The sequence below is a fragment of the Propithecus coquereli genome, unplaced genomic scaffold (genome assembly GCF_000956105.1).
Source record: "Propithecus coquereli isolate 6110/MARCELLA unplaced genomic scaffold, Pcoq_1.0 Scaffold140, whole genome shotgun sequence".
In the NCBI taxonomy this organism is placed as follows: Eukaryota; Metazoa; Chordata; class Mammalia; order Primates; family Indriidae; genus Propithecus; species Propithecus coquereli.
Window position 1 is genome coordinate 2,879,358 of NW_012138303.1, and position 17,472 is coordinate 2,896,829.

The window sequence follows — 17,472 nt, forward strand, 5'->3', positions numbered from 1 at the left end:
CCCTTCAAGGCTCAAAACATCCCAAGCCTGCTTCCGTCACTTACTCACATTGCATTGACACAGTATGTTTTGGCGTCCTGAGAGCAGGAGTGCCTCTTCCTTCTCTGAATTCCTAGCATCCAGCCGAGTGCCTGGCGCATGGTAGGTACTCACGTACACATTCTCTGAATTCCTAAATCTCGATTTCCTCCATTGTGAAACAAAGTCGGGCAAAATGATCTCCAAGGGCCCTTGCAGTTCTAATAATCTATGACTTGGACGGATCTCAAATGGCCCACAGCACTCTGCCTCACAAGAAAGCCCACGTCTTCTCTGTGGTTGGCCCGAGATCATGAATTCAAACACAAATGAACTGTGCACCATTTAGGGCCTCACTTTGCCCTCACTGAACCAGCAAGAGTGTTGTGATAAGAGCAGTTGAAAGCTTATGCCACAGCAGCGCCCGCAGCAGAGAAAGATTCCAGCCTCCACCTCCTGCCTGACTGCTGGGGCTCTCAGCCTGCAGTTTCCTCTAAGGCTCTGGATTGGTCCGAGGGCGACAGAGGGCTGGGGAAGAGCCTCTATATATTCCTCAGAGGGAAAGGCAGGCCCAGACAGTTTTGAAGGTTTCAGACTCTATCTGCTGTTAAGAAGTTGTACTCAAAGCTGAGGAGCTAAGCCAGTTGCCAAAATGTGCAAAGGACTTGCAGCTTTGCCCCACTCCTGCCTGGAAAGGTGAGAACCGAGTTACTTTGGTTTAAGAGATGGAGATAAGGAGAATCTTTACTCAAGGGAGGATACCCAGAGACGACAGAGGCATTGTAGTTTGTGACTAAACTGAGCTAAAACAGGTGTTTTCTTGTAGACTGGGAATGGCCTCTTCTCTGTAAACAATGCAGAGATTTTGAAAGATCTGAGCTAGGAGATGCAGGCACAACACGGGATATGTGAAACATAATTTAATATCCAGAACATCACTTCCTTCAAACAGATACTGATTCTATACGTGCTTATTCAGAGTGAAAAATGTGTGATTAAGAATGTAGATTCCAGCATCAACCTGTCTGGATTTGAATCCTGGCTCTACTAACTCACTATTGGTGTGGCTTTGGGCAATTTATTTAACCTCTCTTTATCTCAATTTTCTTATCTGTAAAATAGAAATACTAAAAGTATCCACCTCACAAGATGAGGATCAAATGAATGTAATGTAAGGATCAAATGAATTAATGTATATGAAATGCTTAGAACAATGTTTGGCATGTAGCAGAACTGCATAAATGTTAATCTTTATTAACGTACAGGGCCTGGGAGACGAAGACAGGTTTGCAGGGAGGCAGGGGGATTTCTCATTGTTCTTTAGATAAAAGTAGTCAGATTGCTAGACAGAAAAGCCCTTGGGACACAGAGGTTATTTATTAGCTCGCATTCTTTCTCAGATAAATGGAGCAAAATCTTTAGGACTCCCTGGTTGTTCTTAGGCTGGCCAGTGTTCTGGAGAGAATCCTAAATATCAAGATTGAGTAAATAGAAGAAGAACAAATATTTTACTTGCTAGAAAATTTAACCCAGCAATCCCACCCGATACAGAGAAGTAGGGATGTTTCTCCTCTTTTTGTGAATGAATTCGATTAACTTTCGTTTGATCCCTCATTATTTAAAGGAAATAAAGGTGACCCTTGTGCAACTCTCCATCCCTCAAGGCGCTGGCAATAGAAGTTTGTTGTTTAATGAGTCATCTATGACTTTTGTCTCTTACAAGCTCAGGTTTTTTTGATGACTTCCAATCTAGAAACAGCCTTGAAATAATTTTTAAGAAGATAACATTGTAGCATATAAATTTGTTTCCAACAATATTGTCTAGTGACTGAAAATGAACCCTCCAAGGAGCCTTATACCCTGCTGTCAAAAGCACATATTATTATTTTTTAATGCACAAAAAAGAAACTTGTAGCTTTTAAGTCATAATAGTTAGATTGTAACTAGGGGATCAATATTGTTTATTGGACCAACCTTGGGGAGGAGGATAGGTTTTAGTGCTGGATACTACTTATTGCTATTAGCCTGTTCTTTCCTCTTTACTCTATAGAAAGTTTGAGAAATAGAGCACAGAGAGCTGAAAAGCACTGAAAGCTCCTTAAATATGAGATGATGCATAATTATTTTCTTTTCCATTTTTGCAACTATGGGAATTGCAACTTGACTTTCTCAACAATATTAACAAATACCTTTAGCTCACTTATTATTTGAAATTATTTTGTGCTCTCCTGTAGTAAATAAATCTTACTTTATTAATTGGTGAATAATTGACTCTAGAATGATCGCAGCATCAGTTTGCCAGGCATTTTGTAACCCTATGATGCACTGCTTGGCATTTGGTGAGTAATCAATAAATGTTTGTTGAAAGTTTGGCATTCTTCCTAATTTTTCCCTGTGTGTTCTTATAAATATGCATGTCTACTGAGACATATGGATGAAACATTTCTTTCAATGATTCCTATTACTGTTTCATATCTGATTCACTAGCAACATTAATAGTGAATCACTTTATGTATCATTTTTTAAACATGCTTCACAGAAAAGTAATTTTATGCATCTTTTAATGCACAGCAAACTCTTATGCTCCAGGATATAATTAATGTTCCTGTGGAATATTAAAGAGTGACCAGGAAGTAAGCTTTTTTTTTTTTTTTGGTAGATTGACTGAATCTTTTAATTTACTGGAGTGTGCAGAATCCTGCAGTTATTGTGTGTTATTACATATTTTTTTCACAATCTGTTCCCACTGTAAACAGAATCGTATTTCTATTTACAATGCTGTGTGAGTGGAATGTTTTGGAGAAATGGAATTGTGGAGCTGTCAAGCTGTTAGCGTATACCCATGGAAAGGATCTAAGATTGTCTACTCAAAGGGGAAAGTGTTCCTTGAATAAATGGTTCCAAACCTACTTCCATGCTCTATACTTCGACTCTCACCTCTCTTATATACCAGGCTCCCACCTTTGCATTTTTCCCCAAGCTACAAGGAACATGGGTATGCCTCGATGCTTAGATAAAGATATTTCAACATCCATATAAAATAAATTAGGGCAAAAAGTATGCATTACAAGACAAATCTATTTTTACTGGAAAGTTCTGCTGAAGAGTTAAATTGCAACTTCTATATTGCATGGGAAATAGAATTCAGTTTTACAAAAATCTGATTAATATATTATTATTTATCAGTAGTGGAAAGAGTACTGGTTAAAAGTAAGGGGCAGACTCAGTTTTGTCATCATCTAAATTTATGTCCCTGAGCAAGTTATTTCACTTTCCTAGGACTCTATTTTCTAATTGGATAGGTAAAAGTTGGATTAGTTGTTCTCTAATACCTTTTCCAGTTCCGACGTAGTGTACATGAAGTGAGATACACCTGGTTTTGGTGACTAGTGAGAGATGCAATTAAAGGAAACTTTTTCCTAATTTATTTTTTTCTGGAAGCTTGGAAGTAAGTATGAGTCAAATAATGAATAACCATCAAGGACCCAACTCTGGGCTGAAACCACTGTGCTACAGCAGAAGCAACCTACCCACTGACTCCAATACTGACACATAAGAACACATAACTTACTTCATGTAAGGGAAAATGTAACCGCAGGAAATATTCTTTTCTCAATGTCTAGGGAAGTTTTAAGCCTGAGTCAACTTTGACATATTTATAGAAACTATTCTTTGTTTATTTATTAAGATTTTAAGGCTATCGTTTATTAAAACCCAAGTAGAACTCATGTATCTTTATATATTTATAGAGACAAATAATCCAAACCTTTGAGCAATGAATGGTCACCACCACACAATTTCTACCCTCTGGCGTATTGAAACCTGTACTGTAGGGATGGGAATCTTACACAGTCAATAAAAAGGAAAGAAATGAGTCAATTGAAGGTCTTATTTTCACCCATGATTTTCAACTTTGAATTTTAGGCTTCTTTTGAAAATTAGTTTTATTTTCACAGTTTGTGAATTTCTACAAACAACTTTTTGTTGTTGTTGTTGTTTTTGTTTTTGAGACAGAGTCTCACTCTGTTGCCTGGGCTAGAGTGCAGTGGCATTATCGTAGCTCACAGCAACCTCAAACTCCTGGGCTCAAGAGATCCTCCTGCCTCAGCCTTCTCAGTAGTTGGGACTACAAGCGCGTAATGCCACATCCAGCTAATTTTTTAAAAAAATTTTTTGTAGACTTGGGATCTTGTTGTGTTGCCCAGGCTGGTCTTAAACTCCTGGGCTCAAGCAATTCTCCTGCCTCGGCCTTCCAGAGTGCTGGGATTATAGGCATGAGCCACTGTAACTGGCCTGATGTTTGTTTGAAGTAAATATTGCTCTTTGGAAAAAGATGGAAGTATTCTGAAATAAAAAGTGTTATGATTTCCAAAAAGTTGTCACCATAATATAAAGCAACCAATGTGGTTATTATAATTTTTGTTCATTGGTGTTGACTAGTCTTAGTACCAAGTTCATTGTCTCTACTAAACTATAATAGCATGGAGAGTAAAGGAATAACTAATACTCAGCTTCTGACAAAGAATTTTCAGTGTTATATTAACAAAGTGCCACAAACCTCTTACCATTGTAGGTGTCTGGCATAGATCTGATTTCTGTTTCAGACTAGAAAGGCTACTAATGGTGTAATGTGTTTAATCCACCATTCACACACAGGGCTTCTGGTCATCTCAAGGGTGTGGTAATGCTGGGATTTTAGGAGTTACAGAAAGTAAATGGGAAAGGTGATTTTTCAAAATTTACTATTTATTATTTTAGAATTTATTTTAAATTTTTATTTGCTAACAATTTTATTTGTTTTAAAAATTTATTTTTATTTTACTAAACATTCGATTTTTTCCCATCTACTCTGATTTACGTGGGTCAAATAAGGAGCACATTTAGAGCAAAAAGACAGCTAATAAGCAGGGCTACTAATCAACTAATCTTCTTTGGAGAGTATTAAGCCTTTGGAAGCACCAAACAGAGGGGGTAAAGGCCCCTGGGTCTGCAGGATTAAGTAAATTCAGCCTTTTTCAAAAGCATGAGCTCATCCTTGAGCTAACTATAGGGAAAAGGTAAGCACCAAGTGAATAAAGACCGTGGTAATTAACTTGAGCAAGTAACAGCTCAATAGAAATGAATACAGGATCATCAAAGAAGTCTAAGGAGATGGAGGCAGAGCTTCCTGGTGGGTTTAGGATCAGGCTTTCTGGGAATAAGTGTGAATTTGAATGTGAGATGTATGAAAATAAATATATAACTGATAGTCTATGATATAATCCAAAATATTGCAGTAAAACCGTATAATGTAAGAAAGTGAGTGAACTATTTAATAAAATTTGGAGGGGAAAATCACTAAGAAAAACTTTGCTTTGATTTTCATTAAGGAAACAATATCTATTATTTCTCTGGAGTGCCTTTCAAATCTGTGTACTTACTCTAAGCATACAGATAAAAAACCCAGGCCTTGTTCCCAAGGAAATTTCAGCCCGGTTAGAGAGATAAAGAAGAAAAAAATTAAGCTCAGCGTTGTAATCCACTATGAAGGAGCTAACGCACAAAGGGCTAAGAAGCACAAAAGTGGGAGAAGTCGTGGGGGGTGGGCCCTCGTAAGAGCGTTTGGTAGTCAGGGAAGACTTTACTAGAAGCTGCAGGGATGATGCTTGAACTAACCCTTCAAGGAAAAAGGAGTTATCCAGGTCTAGATAGGAAGAGGAGAGAGAAGGAAGGCCTTCTAGGCCGAGGGGAGAGGCCCACATGTGCAAAGACCCTGAGGTGAGGGGGCACAGCAAGTATGGCTTATGTTATGACATCTCTGTACGGTCTGTATTGTCTCTCAGAGGCAAGCGAGGAGGGAAACCTCTGAGTTTCCGACCACAGCTAATCTCCTGGGCACCACGTCCTGCGTATGGTTCTCTGGTAACTTCTCCAGTGCCCATCCACTCCTGACTCTGAGGACTGAAGAGATTTGCTCAGAGCAAAGCCTTTTTTCCCCTTTTGCCTAAATAATTCAATTACTAAAAAGATAGTCTGTATTTGGCATGGACGAGGCACCCCATAAATAGTTTGTTGCAAGAATGCATGAATAAATTTACAGCAAATGGAGACAAAACTGCTCCCAGGTAGCCTGGCGTTTTCTCTGCTTCCCCAAGGGATTGGGAAGAGTAAGAATGATACGGTATCAGTAGTGACATTTTAGGCCACGGTGAAAGAAAGAGTGTAGGCTGCTAAATAAAGCGGGATTTCTGCTGAGGAAGAAAGGGAGTGGGGATTGGGAGAGGAGAAAAGGTGGAGGAGAACCTCCAGCGCTTCTATACTTTCATCAGGAAAACCTTTGTTAAAGAGGTGAGTCTTTTGTTTCTAACGCCAGGATCCCTTTGGCCATCGGAAGCTTAGGAAACAGTACTGCTTGGGGCGTATCTCATGCAGTTGCTGCTGCAGCGGCATCAGTGAATTATGTTCTGTATTCTACTAGCTGCCTCCTTCTCTTCCTTCTTTCATTCAGTCTGGGCTATGCCGAATCATTGGCCATCAATTCATAACACTTTCAGATGCCAGAATCTTACGTTTTGAAAGGTCCCTGAAAGGTAATCTAATTTGTTTCTCCTTCGCTAGCAAACACCGCACACTATTATGGGATAGATGATATCTAGGGACAGAGATTATTTATGTCTCCGGGGCCAGTGTTAATGGCCTTTGTCTGTACTGCTCACTGAGAGAGCAGAGGAGTGAAAGTTTAATTAATTCAGTCAGGATCAATCATTAGTAACAGGAACCAGAGTCTGGCTGGGGGCCAGAAGATAACAGGTTCCTATCTCGTTCTTCCTTTAAAGTTCCACTCGGTTCTCAGATAACGCTGGATTTGCACAGTTTTGAAGGCTGAGTCACCCAGAGGATAAAGACAGTGAAAGCCTGATTGTTTCTGACTGTCTGAGAAAGTTATCCCCAGAATTACCCCTTCTAGGAATAGGGAAGAAAATGCAGAGTAAGGAAGGATATCAGTTCACAGTCTATACCCTGCCTTAATATCAGCAATGGAACTACAATGTGGTGGGGGGGAAAGAACAGTGGTCACAACTCTGGTTCTGTTATTTCCTAGCTGTGTGAACTTGGGGAAGTCACTAAACCTCTCTGAGCTTCATTTCCTCATCTGTAAATGAAGATTTTTATCTTGGCGGGGAGAGGTGCTATAAGAAATACATGAAATAATATATATAAGGTGACTAGTTTTTAGTAGGTAGACTCCTAGTAAATAATTAATTTCCTTCCATCCTCCTTTCCTTTGTAGGTAGTCAAGGAAACACAATTTAAGTCAGTCAATTATGTGCCAAGGCCTTTGATAACAGTAATTTCTTTTTATTCTTTCTCATCATAACCTCATCTTTTTTTAAATAGTAAAGATGAATTGTAAAATAGTACAATATTATTTTACCATTTTATACATAATTCATTCAATATGTATTTCTTTCTTAAAAACATACCAACTCTTTTTTTTTTTTTTTTTTGAGACAGAGTCTTGCTCTGTTGCCCAGACTAGAGTGCAGTGGCATCAACCCAGTTCACTGCAACCTCAAACTCCTGGCTCAAGCGATCCTCCTGCCTCAGCCTCCTGAGTAGCTGGAACTACAGGTGCCCAGCTAATTTTTTCTGTTTTTAGTAGAAACGAGGTCTTGCTCTTGCTCAGGCTGGTATCGGCCTCCCAGAGTGCTAGGATTACAGGAGCGAGCCACTGTGCTTGGCCAATTTTGTATTTTTTGTAAAGATGGAGTCTCACTATTTTTCTCAGGCTGGTCTTAAACTCCTGGCCTCAAGAGATCCTCCCACCTCAGCCTCCCAAAGTGTTGGGATTATAGTCGTGAGCCACCACATCTGGCCTTCCTCTACCTTTTAATTTTGAATTTGGACACCATTTGTTTTGAGAAAAGATTCCATTTTCATTCTAATTTTCGTCTCATCCAAGTCATATAGGAAGGCCAGGGGACAAAGTTCTGGATGTACCTTAAAAGAAACAATAGATTAAATGTGCGGTTTTCTTTCTGCTGCTTTTGATCTCAACGGACTTAATCGAGAACCCCATATTTCTTTAAAGGACTTGTAACAAATTCAGAATATATTCCCAATTTGTAAAACGTGTATATTGATATGCAGTGGAAAGTGACTCTGTTTTTACTTTGGTGAATTCCATGAAGGAAAAGGATGATCTCAGTTTCTTGTACAATTTGAGGTGAATTAAATAGAATCTAACAGTCTATGATTCTTGTACTTTGGTTTACAGTTAACTTAGTGTTCTCTTACCTCAAGAGCATAAGTTCCTTGAGGGCAGGAGGAAAAAGTAAACCAAGGAACCAAGGATAGACACAGACACATCTGACTCTGGGGGCATGGCACCATTGATGGCTTTCATCCTATGTCACATTTTCCCCCAGTGGGAGAGGGTGGCCCAGTCACACCCTTCAGAATGCTACCCAGGGGGACACTGGTCCTTTGCCCTAACAGTGAAAGAGCTTTCATCCTCGAGGCAGGATAAGAAAGGTAAGTCAGGGGATTTCTAAGCCTTTATATGATTAAGCACTTTTCATCTGTCATCTGGGTAAATCCTGGAGTCCTGAATATTCTTCGAAGTGAAGACTGCTGACTGCATGCATCCATGTCAGGCATACAGATGCACAGCGACTGCAATTTCCAGCTACAGTAGGGGCATATGGCTTGCCTCCAGACCAGGCATTAGAACTTGGGCCTTTTCTGGAAAATGTGTAGGTGTGGTCAACCTAATTACAGGATGTATGCGTCATCAACACGGCTAATGCGTGTGTGCCTTTGGGTTTATTTACTCTGACCAGAGAGCTCTTGGAAAGTCCAAATGGAGTATCTCTTGGCAAGGCATTCCATTCGGTTGTCATGTCCAGGTAAAATAATTAAACCTGACATTTTCTTCTCCTCAAAAAGGAAACACTTCAGTGTTTAAAGGATTCAGCCAAGCAGTTTTTGAATACTTTGGACAGTAGGTACCTGATGATCCTGTTGGTTTCATGAATAGCAAATGAAACTAAGACCATTGTTGTATATTCTTCATGTTTTCTTTCCCAGCTGCCCAGACACTTCTCAAAACAGCACCTAGCCCATCTGGGCAGATCACTTAGACTTTAAAACTCTACATTCTAGAAAAATATTGGAACTGTCATATTAGAGTCAGAGGAAGAGATACAGCATGAAATCAAAAAGGTGAAGGGCTCTACTCTGTAAGTGTTTATTATTATTAGTGAAGTGTGTGGATCTGTTTTGGTCACTTTTTGATATTTTTTGTGCAAAGCATCTTTCTTGATGAGGTACTTGTTTAGGGGATTCAGAAAGTTTAGAAAGAATCAAGGTATTCCATTTAAAAAGCTGCTTCCTGCATTTCGGTAATTTATTTTAAGTGACGGTTTACAAGAGAACCTAGTCAACAGGAGTGTGGGACCAAATGACCTGTGCACTTTGGGACAAGGTCACCGAGGCAGGTCACGCTGAAGACTTTCTCAGATGGTCTGGTGGTCTGATGCTTTCTGGATTATGAGATTCTGAAGTCTTAGATCTTGCTGCTGAATCTCCAAGTCCAAAACAAATATATGTCACTTGAACACACACACACACACACACACATGCACACACACACACTCCTGATATATTTTTTTTATTATTAATGTGCTTTATTGTGCTGACCCTGATATTTTTTATGACTTGGATAAAAGATGGATTGTTTGTTAAAATCAGAGATCTGTGCAGACAAACTGAACGTGTAGTTGAGCTGGGTAAGAGGAAGTGATTTTTCTTTCACAAAGATGAATGTAGATTGACAGGATTTTTTTTCATCTTAGGTAAATAAATGTTTTCTTTGTTCATGGTTTGAATTTTACACTAAATGGGAAAAACAAACTTTTTGCCCTTCTTCTCACACAATACTTCAGTTCTGACACCAAATATGTGAGTTTTCACACCAAGAAATTCTTCAATTTTCTGCAGGCACCAATTGGGGTATCCTACAATTCAATTCAACTCTGACACTATCTACCTGGAGTTAATATCAGACCCCACAGGTTAAGGGCTCAGTCCCACAAGACTGCCCTCTACCTCAGATGCCAATCCCAAGTTCAGCTACAAATTGGGGGTTCCCACAACCCCCTCCTTGGGTCAATAATTTGCTATAATGGCTCACAAGACTGAGGGAAATATTTACTTACATTTATCAATTTACAATAAAGGATACAAATGAAGAACCAGATGAAGAGGTGCATAGGGCAAAGTATATGGGGAGGGGTGCAGAGCTTCCATGACTTCTCTGAGCATGCCACCCTCCCCACTCCTAGCTGTGTTCTTGTTGACCAACCCAGAAGTGCTCCAAACTCTGTACTTTAGAGATTTTATTGGAGGCTTCATCATGTAGGCATATTTAATTATTAACTCAATCTCCAGTGCTTCTGCCACCCTCAGAGGATGGGATTGGGGCTGAAAAGCTCCAAGCTTCTAATCATGACTTGGTCTTCCTTGTGACTAGACCACCCAAGGAGCCCAGTAAGAGTCACCTCATCAGAGCAAAAGACACTCTTATTACCCAGGAAATTCCAAGAGATTTAGGAGCTCCGTGTCAAGAACAGGAGTCAAAAACCAAATATTAGAACAACAGATGCTCCCAGCACTCCTATCACTCAGGAAATTACAAAAGTTTTAGGAGCTCTGTGCCAGGAACTGGTGGCAGAGACCAAATGCATATTTCTTATCATGCTAAGAAATAGTCTAAAACCCCTGGTCTCTGGCCATGAACTCCTTACAGCAAAATGATCATAAAAGTCAAAAGATACTAGCTCATCACTAGAATCTCATTCAGTCATTCACAATTAGTCCAGTCCATCACCATATCATATAAAAATACCTCCCAGGGAGAGGCTACTCAGGTTTTCAGGCTTCCATTCCATATTGTCAGGTTCTGAAAGCAGGAATGGTCTCAGCAATACATGACTTCACCCTTTCAGGCATCTGTGACAAATGAGCTAAGACACAGTGTCATCTCTTACTCTGAGCCTCTTTTGAAGTATTGATGTGATATTAGATTTCCTTCATTTCATAACTCATTTATTCATTCCTTTACCCTCAGTTACTGTTCCTCCTTCTCCTCGTTTATACCCAAAGTTTTCCACCTTTGGAGGTTTGGCCACTGTGCTGGTCAGATGCAGGTGGCAATACTGGTCTACCTCTCCTTCAGTCTGCTCCCCCTCATACAAGGTAGCATTAAATAGGTGCAAAACTAGTGGGCTATTTTTGCTACCAGGCAATATAGCTACAATCACTGTTAACCCAATTTTTCCAGATGATGTCAAGGCACCGTCTACCCCATCAGGCCCTTAGTAATCTTCCATGCTCCCAGCACTTATGGTTGCAGCTTTGGCCCTATGAGCACTAGATCTGGTAGGTGGAAAAGAAGTTGAGGTGATGTGGGAAAGAAAGAAAACGTATAGTAGTTATAATAGCATCCTCCCCTCTTGGCAAGAATTGAATAGTCATACCAACATCCTTCTCCACCCACTCTTCTCTAGATCCAGCAGAAAAACAGAGGAATATCTAGTGGGGATACTCTAGTCCCATTCACGTTGAGTATGAACACACACTCATGAAGGCATGTTTGTGAGCTTCATGCCTTTGTCTCCCCTCATTCTAGACAATCAATGTTTCAATTTCCCATTCCACTTCTCTGTCAAATTATTCCTCTGCAGAGGATATCTCTGCCCATTGTTGGACATTATGGGCTCTGCCCTGTGTTCTTTGGTCTGAAGAAATGACAGCCGGGCTGTCCAAATTGGTGCAATATCTTCTCTTTTGGTTCTTTTTAGAGTATGTTGAGCATTTGCACCCAACACCCGGTAAGCAAAGCCCAGTTCAGAGTCAGCATCTATTCCTGTCAAGACCCATCTGCAGCCCCGCAAAGCTAACAGCATCAGTCTCACTTGCCGGCAGCGTTCCAGTCCTCCCCACCAGGGAATGCCCCATAGCCATCAGCAGTCTCCATCTCTCTTACTGACAAACAGAACCATTCTTACTGGCATTTCATGCCTCAAAGTGTGCAAGAAGAATATATCCAGATTTAGCCCATCTCTGCATTGCTGTGCTACACCAATATTCACTCCTTTCATGGGCCCAGGTGGCCACACAGGCAAATACACAGGAATATCTGCTTGTTGATTCCAATCACTTTTTGAACCTAGAAGGGAGTTCTAATGGCTATTGACATGTCCCACTTTAATGAACCCCTCAAATTCCCATAGTAATTTCCATAGGGCTGTTCCCCATATGGGCACCCCTTTAATAGGTCAGGTTTCCATCCTGCCTGAACATATGGCCAGGCAATTGGCCACTGCCCATGAGTTGGTAAAAACTGAAACCTAAGGGCTTTTACCTTCCATCATTGCTAGGAAACCAGCATGCAGTTCAGCCTGCTGGGCTGATCTGTTTTTATCTTTGATCAGAGTGACAGCCATCGGTTACTTGGTTCAGAACTGCTGTCTACAAACCATGTAACTCCGGCAGTTAGTCAACTGCTGTTTGTAGGGCACTGTCCAAGTGATGATAGAATTCAGCAGTTCCTCACGCAGTGTCAGAGTCAGTCCTACAAGAAAAAAAGGCTCCCTGCTTGTATTTCCCCCTCACATTTCCCAGGTAGCACAATCCTGGATCAACCATTTCCATTTTATCATGGAACTCTTCTGGGCACTGCCATCCCCATTAGAGTTGTTCTCTGACATCACCAAGACGTCATGGGTATTTCAGGTTTGAAGATTTATGTCCTTCAGTCATAGAGGCAGTTTCAATCAACATCCCAAAACAAGCTACTGATTGTCCCTCAGGTGGAAATTCTCTCGTCCAAAGTCCCAGTTGTCGTCCCTGGGAGATGCTCACAGGGTTTTGCTGTAAGTCCTGGTCTATTCCCCATATAGGGCTGTCAAACAGAATTTATCTATACGAGCGCTCCAGCCTCTACTCTGTACTGTTTGGGCTTGGGCAATCTTGTTGGTTCCCATTTAGCATTTCCAATTAGCTTTGCTTGGAGGGCAGATTTACATGTCCTCTGTTTCACAATAGCAGGTAGGGGGACCATTCCCCAGTCAAATACAATGTTCATCCCCACAACAGAATGGGGTAAAAGAGACACAACCACTTCACACTAAGCCTGTTAAGACATTCCAACTTTTATCAACCCTATCAACCCTTAAATTTTTATGTTCTCTCAAACTAATTGTATCCCAAGTCAGGGCTTTACCAATGGGACTTTTTTATAGTGCATGAGACTCCTGTGTCTAGGAATTCTGGAAAATTTTCTTCTCTACTCCCTGACCATTTACCCATTTTTCTGCAAAAGGCTTTGGGTTCCCAGCAGTGGATCTAGCCCAGGGACCTCGACCCCTTTGTCAATCTTTATCTAGATTGAATGAGCTGACTTGTGCTCCAAGTAATTGCAGGTTAAGTTTCTTCATTGTAATCTTTGTCTTTTAGCTTTTCAAATTTCTCCAAACTGGGGTAAATAGAAGGGAATTGTTTGGGGCTTTTTTTATATTGGGGGATCAGCAAGGATCCCTTTGAGCCACCCTACCTTTGACAGTGTTGTATTAAGACCCTTGTTTTAACCCCATCAATGTCTATGTTATTCATCCAATTTCTTAATAACTGTCTAAAGATTTTCTCATACTTTGATGAGTCTCATCACATGTATTTTTCTTTTTCCTCTTTGTTTTGCCCCCTCAGTGTTTCTGTTATTCACCTTATTTCTTAACAGCCTTTCAAACATTTTCACTTTGTTAGGAAGAGCCCCCTGACTCTCCCCTCTGCCCCTTCCCATTCTCTTGTTACTTAATCTACTGTTTTTATTAGCATCTGTAAGACCCATGAGGAAAAGCCAAAACAGCAAATCTTCCTGGATTATCACTAGATTTTGCAGCAGTAGGATTATATGTGGTGGCCACACAAATGGGACCTCCTTACACACAGCATTTACCATGCCTGGGTAGCAGGCATGCTCAGTGGGTGAACATCGTGATTATCAGGAAGCCAGTCCCACGTGGCTCGCATACCGAGCACATCAGGGGCATCATCTGGGTGTTCCACTTGACATTTTTATGGGGAAAAGGACAGTCTACCTTCTCAGGATATACAGACCTTACAATGGCTTTTATCTAGTCCACCAGGTTGGCTGTTCCCTCAGGAATAACCTCCTGTGTGTCTGGATCACGTACAGCCATCTGCGAATGTCCCATAATGAGCCATGGGTCCTGTATCAGCTCAGAATCCATTTTCGTAAAGGTTCTTCAGGAAGCTAATGATCCTGATCTAAAAAATGAAACGACTCCTTCACACCATACCCCTTTGTTTGAGAAGTTTCTTCTTAGCTTTGCCTTCCTCCTATTGACTACCTTTTTGGTGACCAGAGACCTTAGAGGTGTTTTCTGTTGTCCTGCATAATTTTTCCCTTTGCAGATGGTTTTCAGGCTAGGGGCTAAAGCTCAGACTGACCCAAATCTGAGGTTGGTCCACCATCAAGATCTGAACCAGTATTTTCTTTCATTTTAGCTATTACAGATAACAATAACCAAGCAATTATATGTGTAGCATGGTTATTATTTTGCATTTCCTTACCTATCCAATGAACCAACTCCTCAGGAGTCAGATCTACCACCATTTCTAAACTCCATTGGTAACTTTGACCTTTAGTAACTGATTGCAGTGCAGCTGCAGTTTCATACCATGGGTGACTAGGTAACCATATACTTTCTCATTTAGCTAGAACGATACAGGAAAATGTAAGTTGGGATTTTCTTGAAATTCTCGTCTGCTGGTTCAAAGAAACATTATTTTTTTTTTAAATTGCCCTCTCATCTTTAATTTTCCGATGCACTAAGTATAGTTCAGCTTTTATCTCCCTTCCTGGTCCAGATGGGCCCCTGATGTTTGTAATTATCCTGAAATGTGAGTGCAGATGGCTGGACTGCAGCTGGGGGAAAGGAATATGTAACTACCATTAGCCACCTATGGAACACATTTTATTAAATGGATACTGGCTTAAGAAAAAGAAAAGGATGCCGTAGACAATCGACATTTGTCACAATCCAGGAATGAGTGCCTAGCACAATTTTGGTTGCGCAGAGGCACCCAATAAAAGTCTATTGAATTGAGTTGATAGATGGTGGGATGTGATTTTTTCTTTTCCCTTCATAATTTGACTGGTTTAGAATCACATACTGATTCTAAGTAAGTTTAGGCTAACAGACCCTTTCCTTCTTTATAGATGGAAAAAAATTCCAAGCTGTTTTGGTGACTTGTCCAAGGCCCATAATTAGTGAGTTGAAGCTTAAAATTTACATATCATCTTCATTTTATTTTATCTGAAACATTAATACTTTTTAAATGAATTTTGGTTATAGATCCACAATTTTATGTTGTTACTTTTAAAAATATTTATTCTTCCATTAACACCATCTTTCAAAAAGTTTTGAGTACTACACAGTAATCTTTAAGAAACAATTACTCTTTTTCCCATTTCTATTTACCAGATGCATATAACTGCCAATTAGAATACCTGAGCAACAGGAGAGACAAGATATTGTACAGTGATTAAAAGCCCAGATGCTGAAATGAGATTGGGTTGAATCCCACCCCAGCATTTACTGGGTGAATTTGGGCACATGTCCTAATTTCTCTGTGTCTCAATTTTCTCATCCACAAGGTGGAGGTAACAGTAATACTGTCCTCATAGGATTGTCGTGAGCACCAAATATGTTTTGCATTGCATGTGTTGAGTGAACCATTTAGTTAGCTAGGAAATGTGTGGTTTCTCTTAATTTTTCCTAGTTATCTTCAGGTTGAGAGAACCTTGCAGGCAAATCTCAGAATGGATCTAGAACAGGGAACTGGAAAGCATCAGGAATTATCTTCATCTCCCTCCTAGAGGTGTAAGAAAAGGAATTGAATGAAAGGGCTGACAGAAAGTAAATGGGACAACTGAATGACAGGAGGAAGGAGAGAAGGGAGGATCACAGACATCCTAGCTGAGCCCGGGGGTTTCAGAGAATAACTGGACTACTGACAAAATATGGTTACCTGGAAGGGAAGCCCTGTTTAGGAGTAGGTGATGAGTTCATTCTTCTGAACTCTTTTAGGAATTCTTAGAAGATTTTAAGTCAAAAGCTGTGTCCACCCTGGACAATTTTATAGTTGCTCAATTGATGTTTAAATAGTTGCTAATTACTAAATTGATTAAAAAAAAAAAAAAAACAGCTGTGACTCTCATACCCATGACTCCAGGGAGGGAGTAATTCACAGTGGCCTATGCCATAAAGATGAAGCATATATACATACGTATATTTATATATATATATGTAAAAACAAAGCCTGTAGGACATTGTCTGGTTTGGTTTGAGGCTTTGGGGCCTAGGAGGGATGGAGCAATATTTGAACAAATAGCTGTCCAGGGAAGGAAGGTTAAGAAACAGATCACTCAGTAAAGGTTAAGAGAATTAAGATTACCTGTCAACTGAAAATAGAAGGGTAGAATGAGGATCAGAGAATAGTCTGACTGGTTGTAAGTCTATTTCTATTGTCAACCAAGTTTAAAAAACAAAAGCTAATTGAGGTGTATTAGTTTCCTACTGCTGCTGTAACAATTGCCACAAGCGTAGTGGCTTAAAACAACACAAATTTGTTCTCCTGCAGTTCTGGAGGTCAGAAGGTTAAAATGGATCTTAGGGGCTGCGTTCCTTCAGGAGGTTCTGGAGGAATCAATTTCCTTGCCCTTACTAACCTCAATTTCCTTGCCCTTACTAACATCTCGAGGCCACCTGCAGCCTTTGGCTCACCGTGAAAGCCAGCAGTGTAGCATTTTTCAGTCTCTGCTTCCATTGTCACATCACCTTCAGACTGACCCTCCTGCCTTCATCTTACAAGGACCCTGGTGATTTCTTTAGGTCCACCTAGATAATCCAGGATCATTTTCCCACTGCAAGATCCTTAACTTTATCGTGCCTGCAAAATCTCTTCTGCCACATAAAGTTACATATCCACATGCCCCAAGGATTAGCATGCGGACATCTTCGGAGGGCCCTTATTCAGCCTACCATGGAAGGAGATGTGGGAATGTAACTTTTTGCCATCTGACCGATTTCCCCTTCTTTTGTGCCTGTTTCTATGCCTTGCTTACTGTTCTATCCTTTTAAGTGGAAATTTCTCAGGTGCAGGCCATGTCCTATTAAGGGTTTAACTAGCTACTTGTTCATTTAGGAGACGTTGTTCTTCTCTTTTTTTTTTTTTTTTTATTTTGTGGAAGACAGGTAGCACCCTCTCTGGCCATGCTTCTTCCAATTCCCAGATCATTTTTTCTTGCTGTATTTCATACCTGTCACCTGTGACTTACATTTGCAATGCGTAAAATTACATTTGTATTTGTCTAGGATGTCTCAT

The 17,472-nt window shown here is 40.4% G+C and overlaps 1 protein-coding gene across 1 annotated transcript in view; it reads left to right on the forward strand.

The window, feature by feature from the left end:
* Positions 1 to 427: 427 nt before the first annotated feature.
* Positions 428 to 17,472, forward strand: part of RGS5 (regulator of G-protein signaling 5) — a 52,488-nt gene continuing 35,443 nt past the window's right edge. The window contains exon 1 of the mRNA XM_012639565.1: positions 428 to 714. Within this exon, the coding sequence (XP_012495019.1) occupies positions 671 to 714 (44 nt within the window). The 5' untranslated portion in view covers positions 428 to 670. The remainder of the gene's footprint in view (positions 715 to 17,472) is intronic.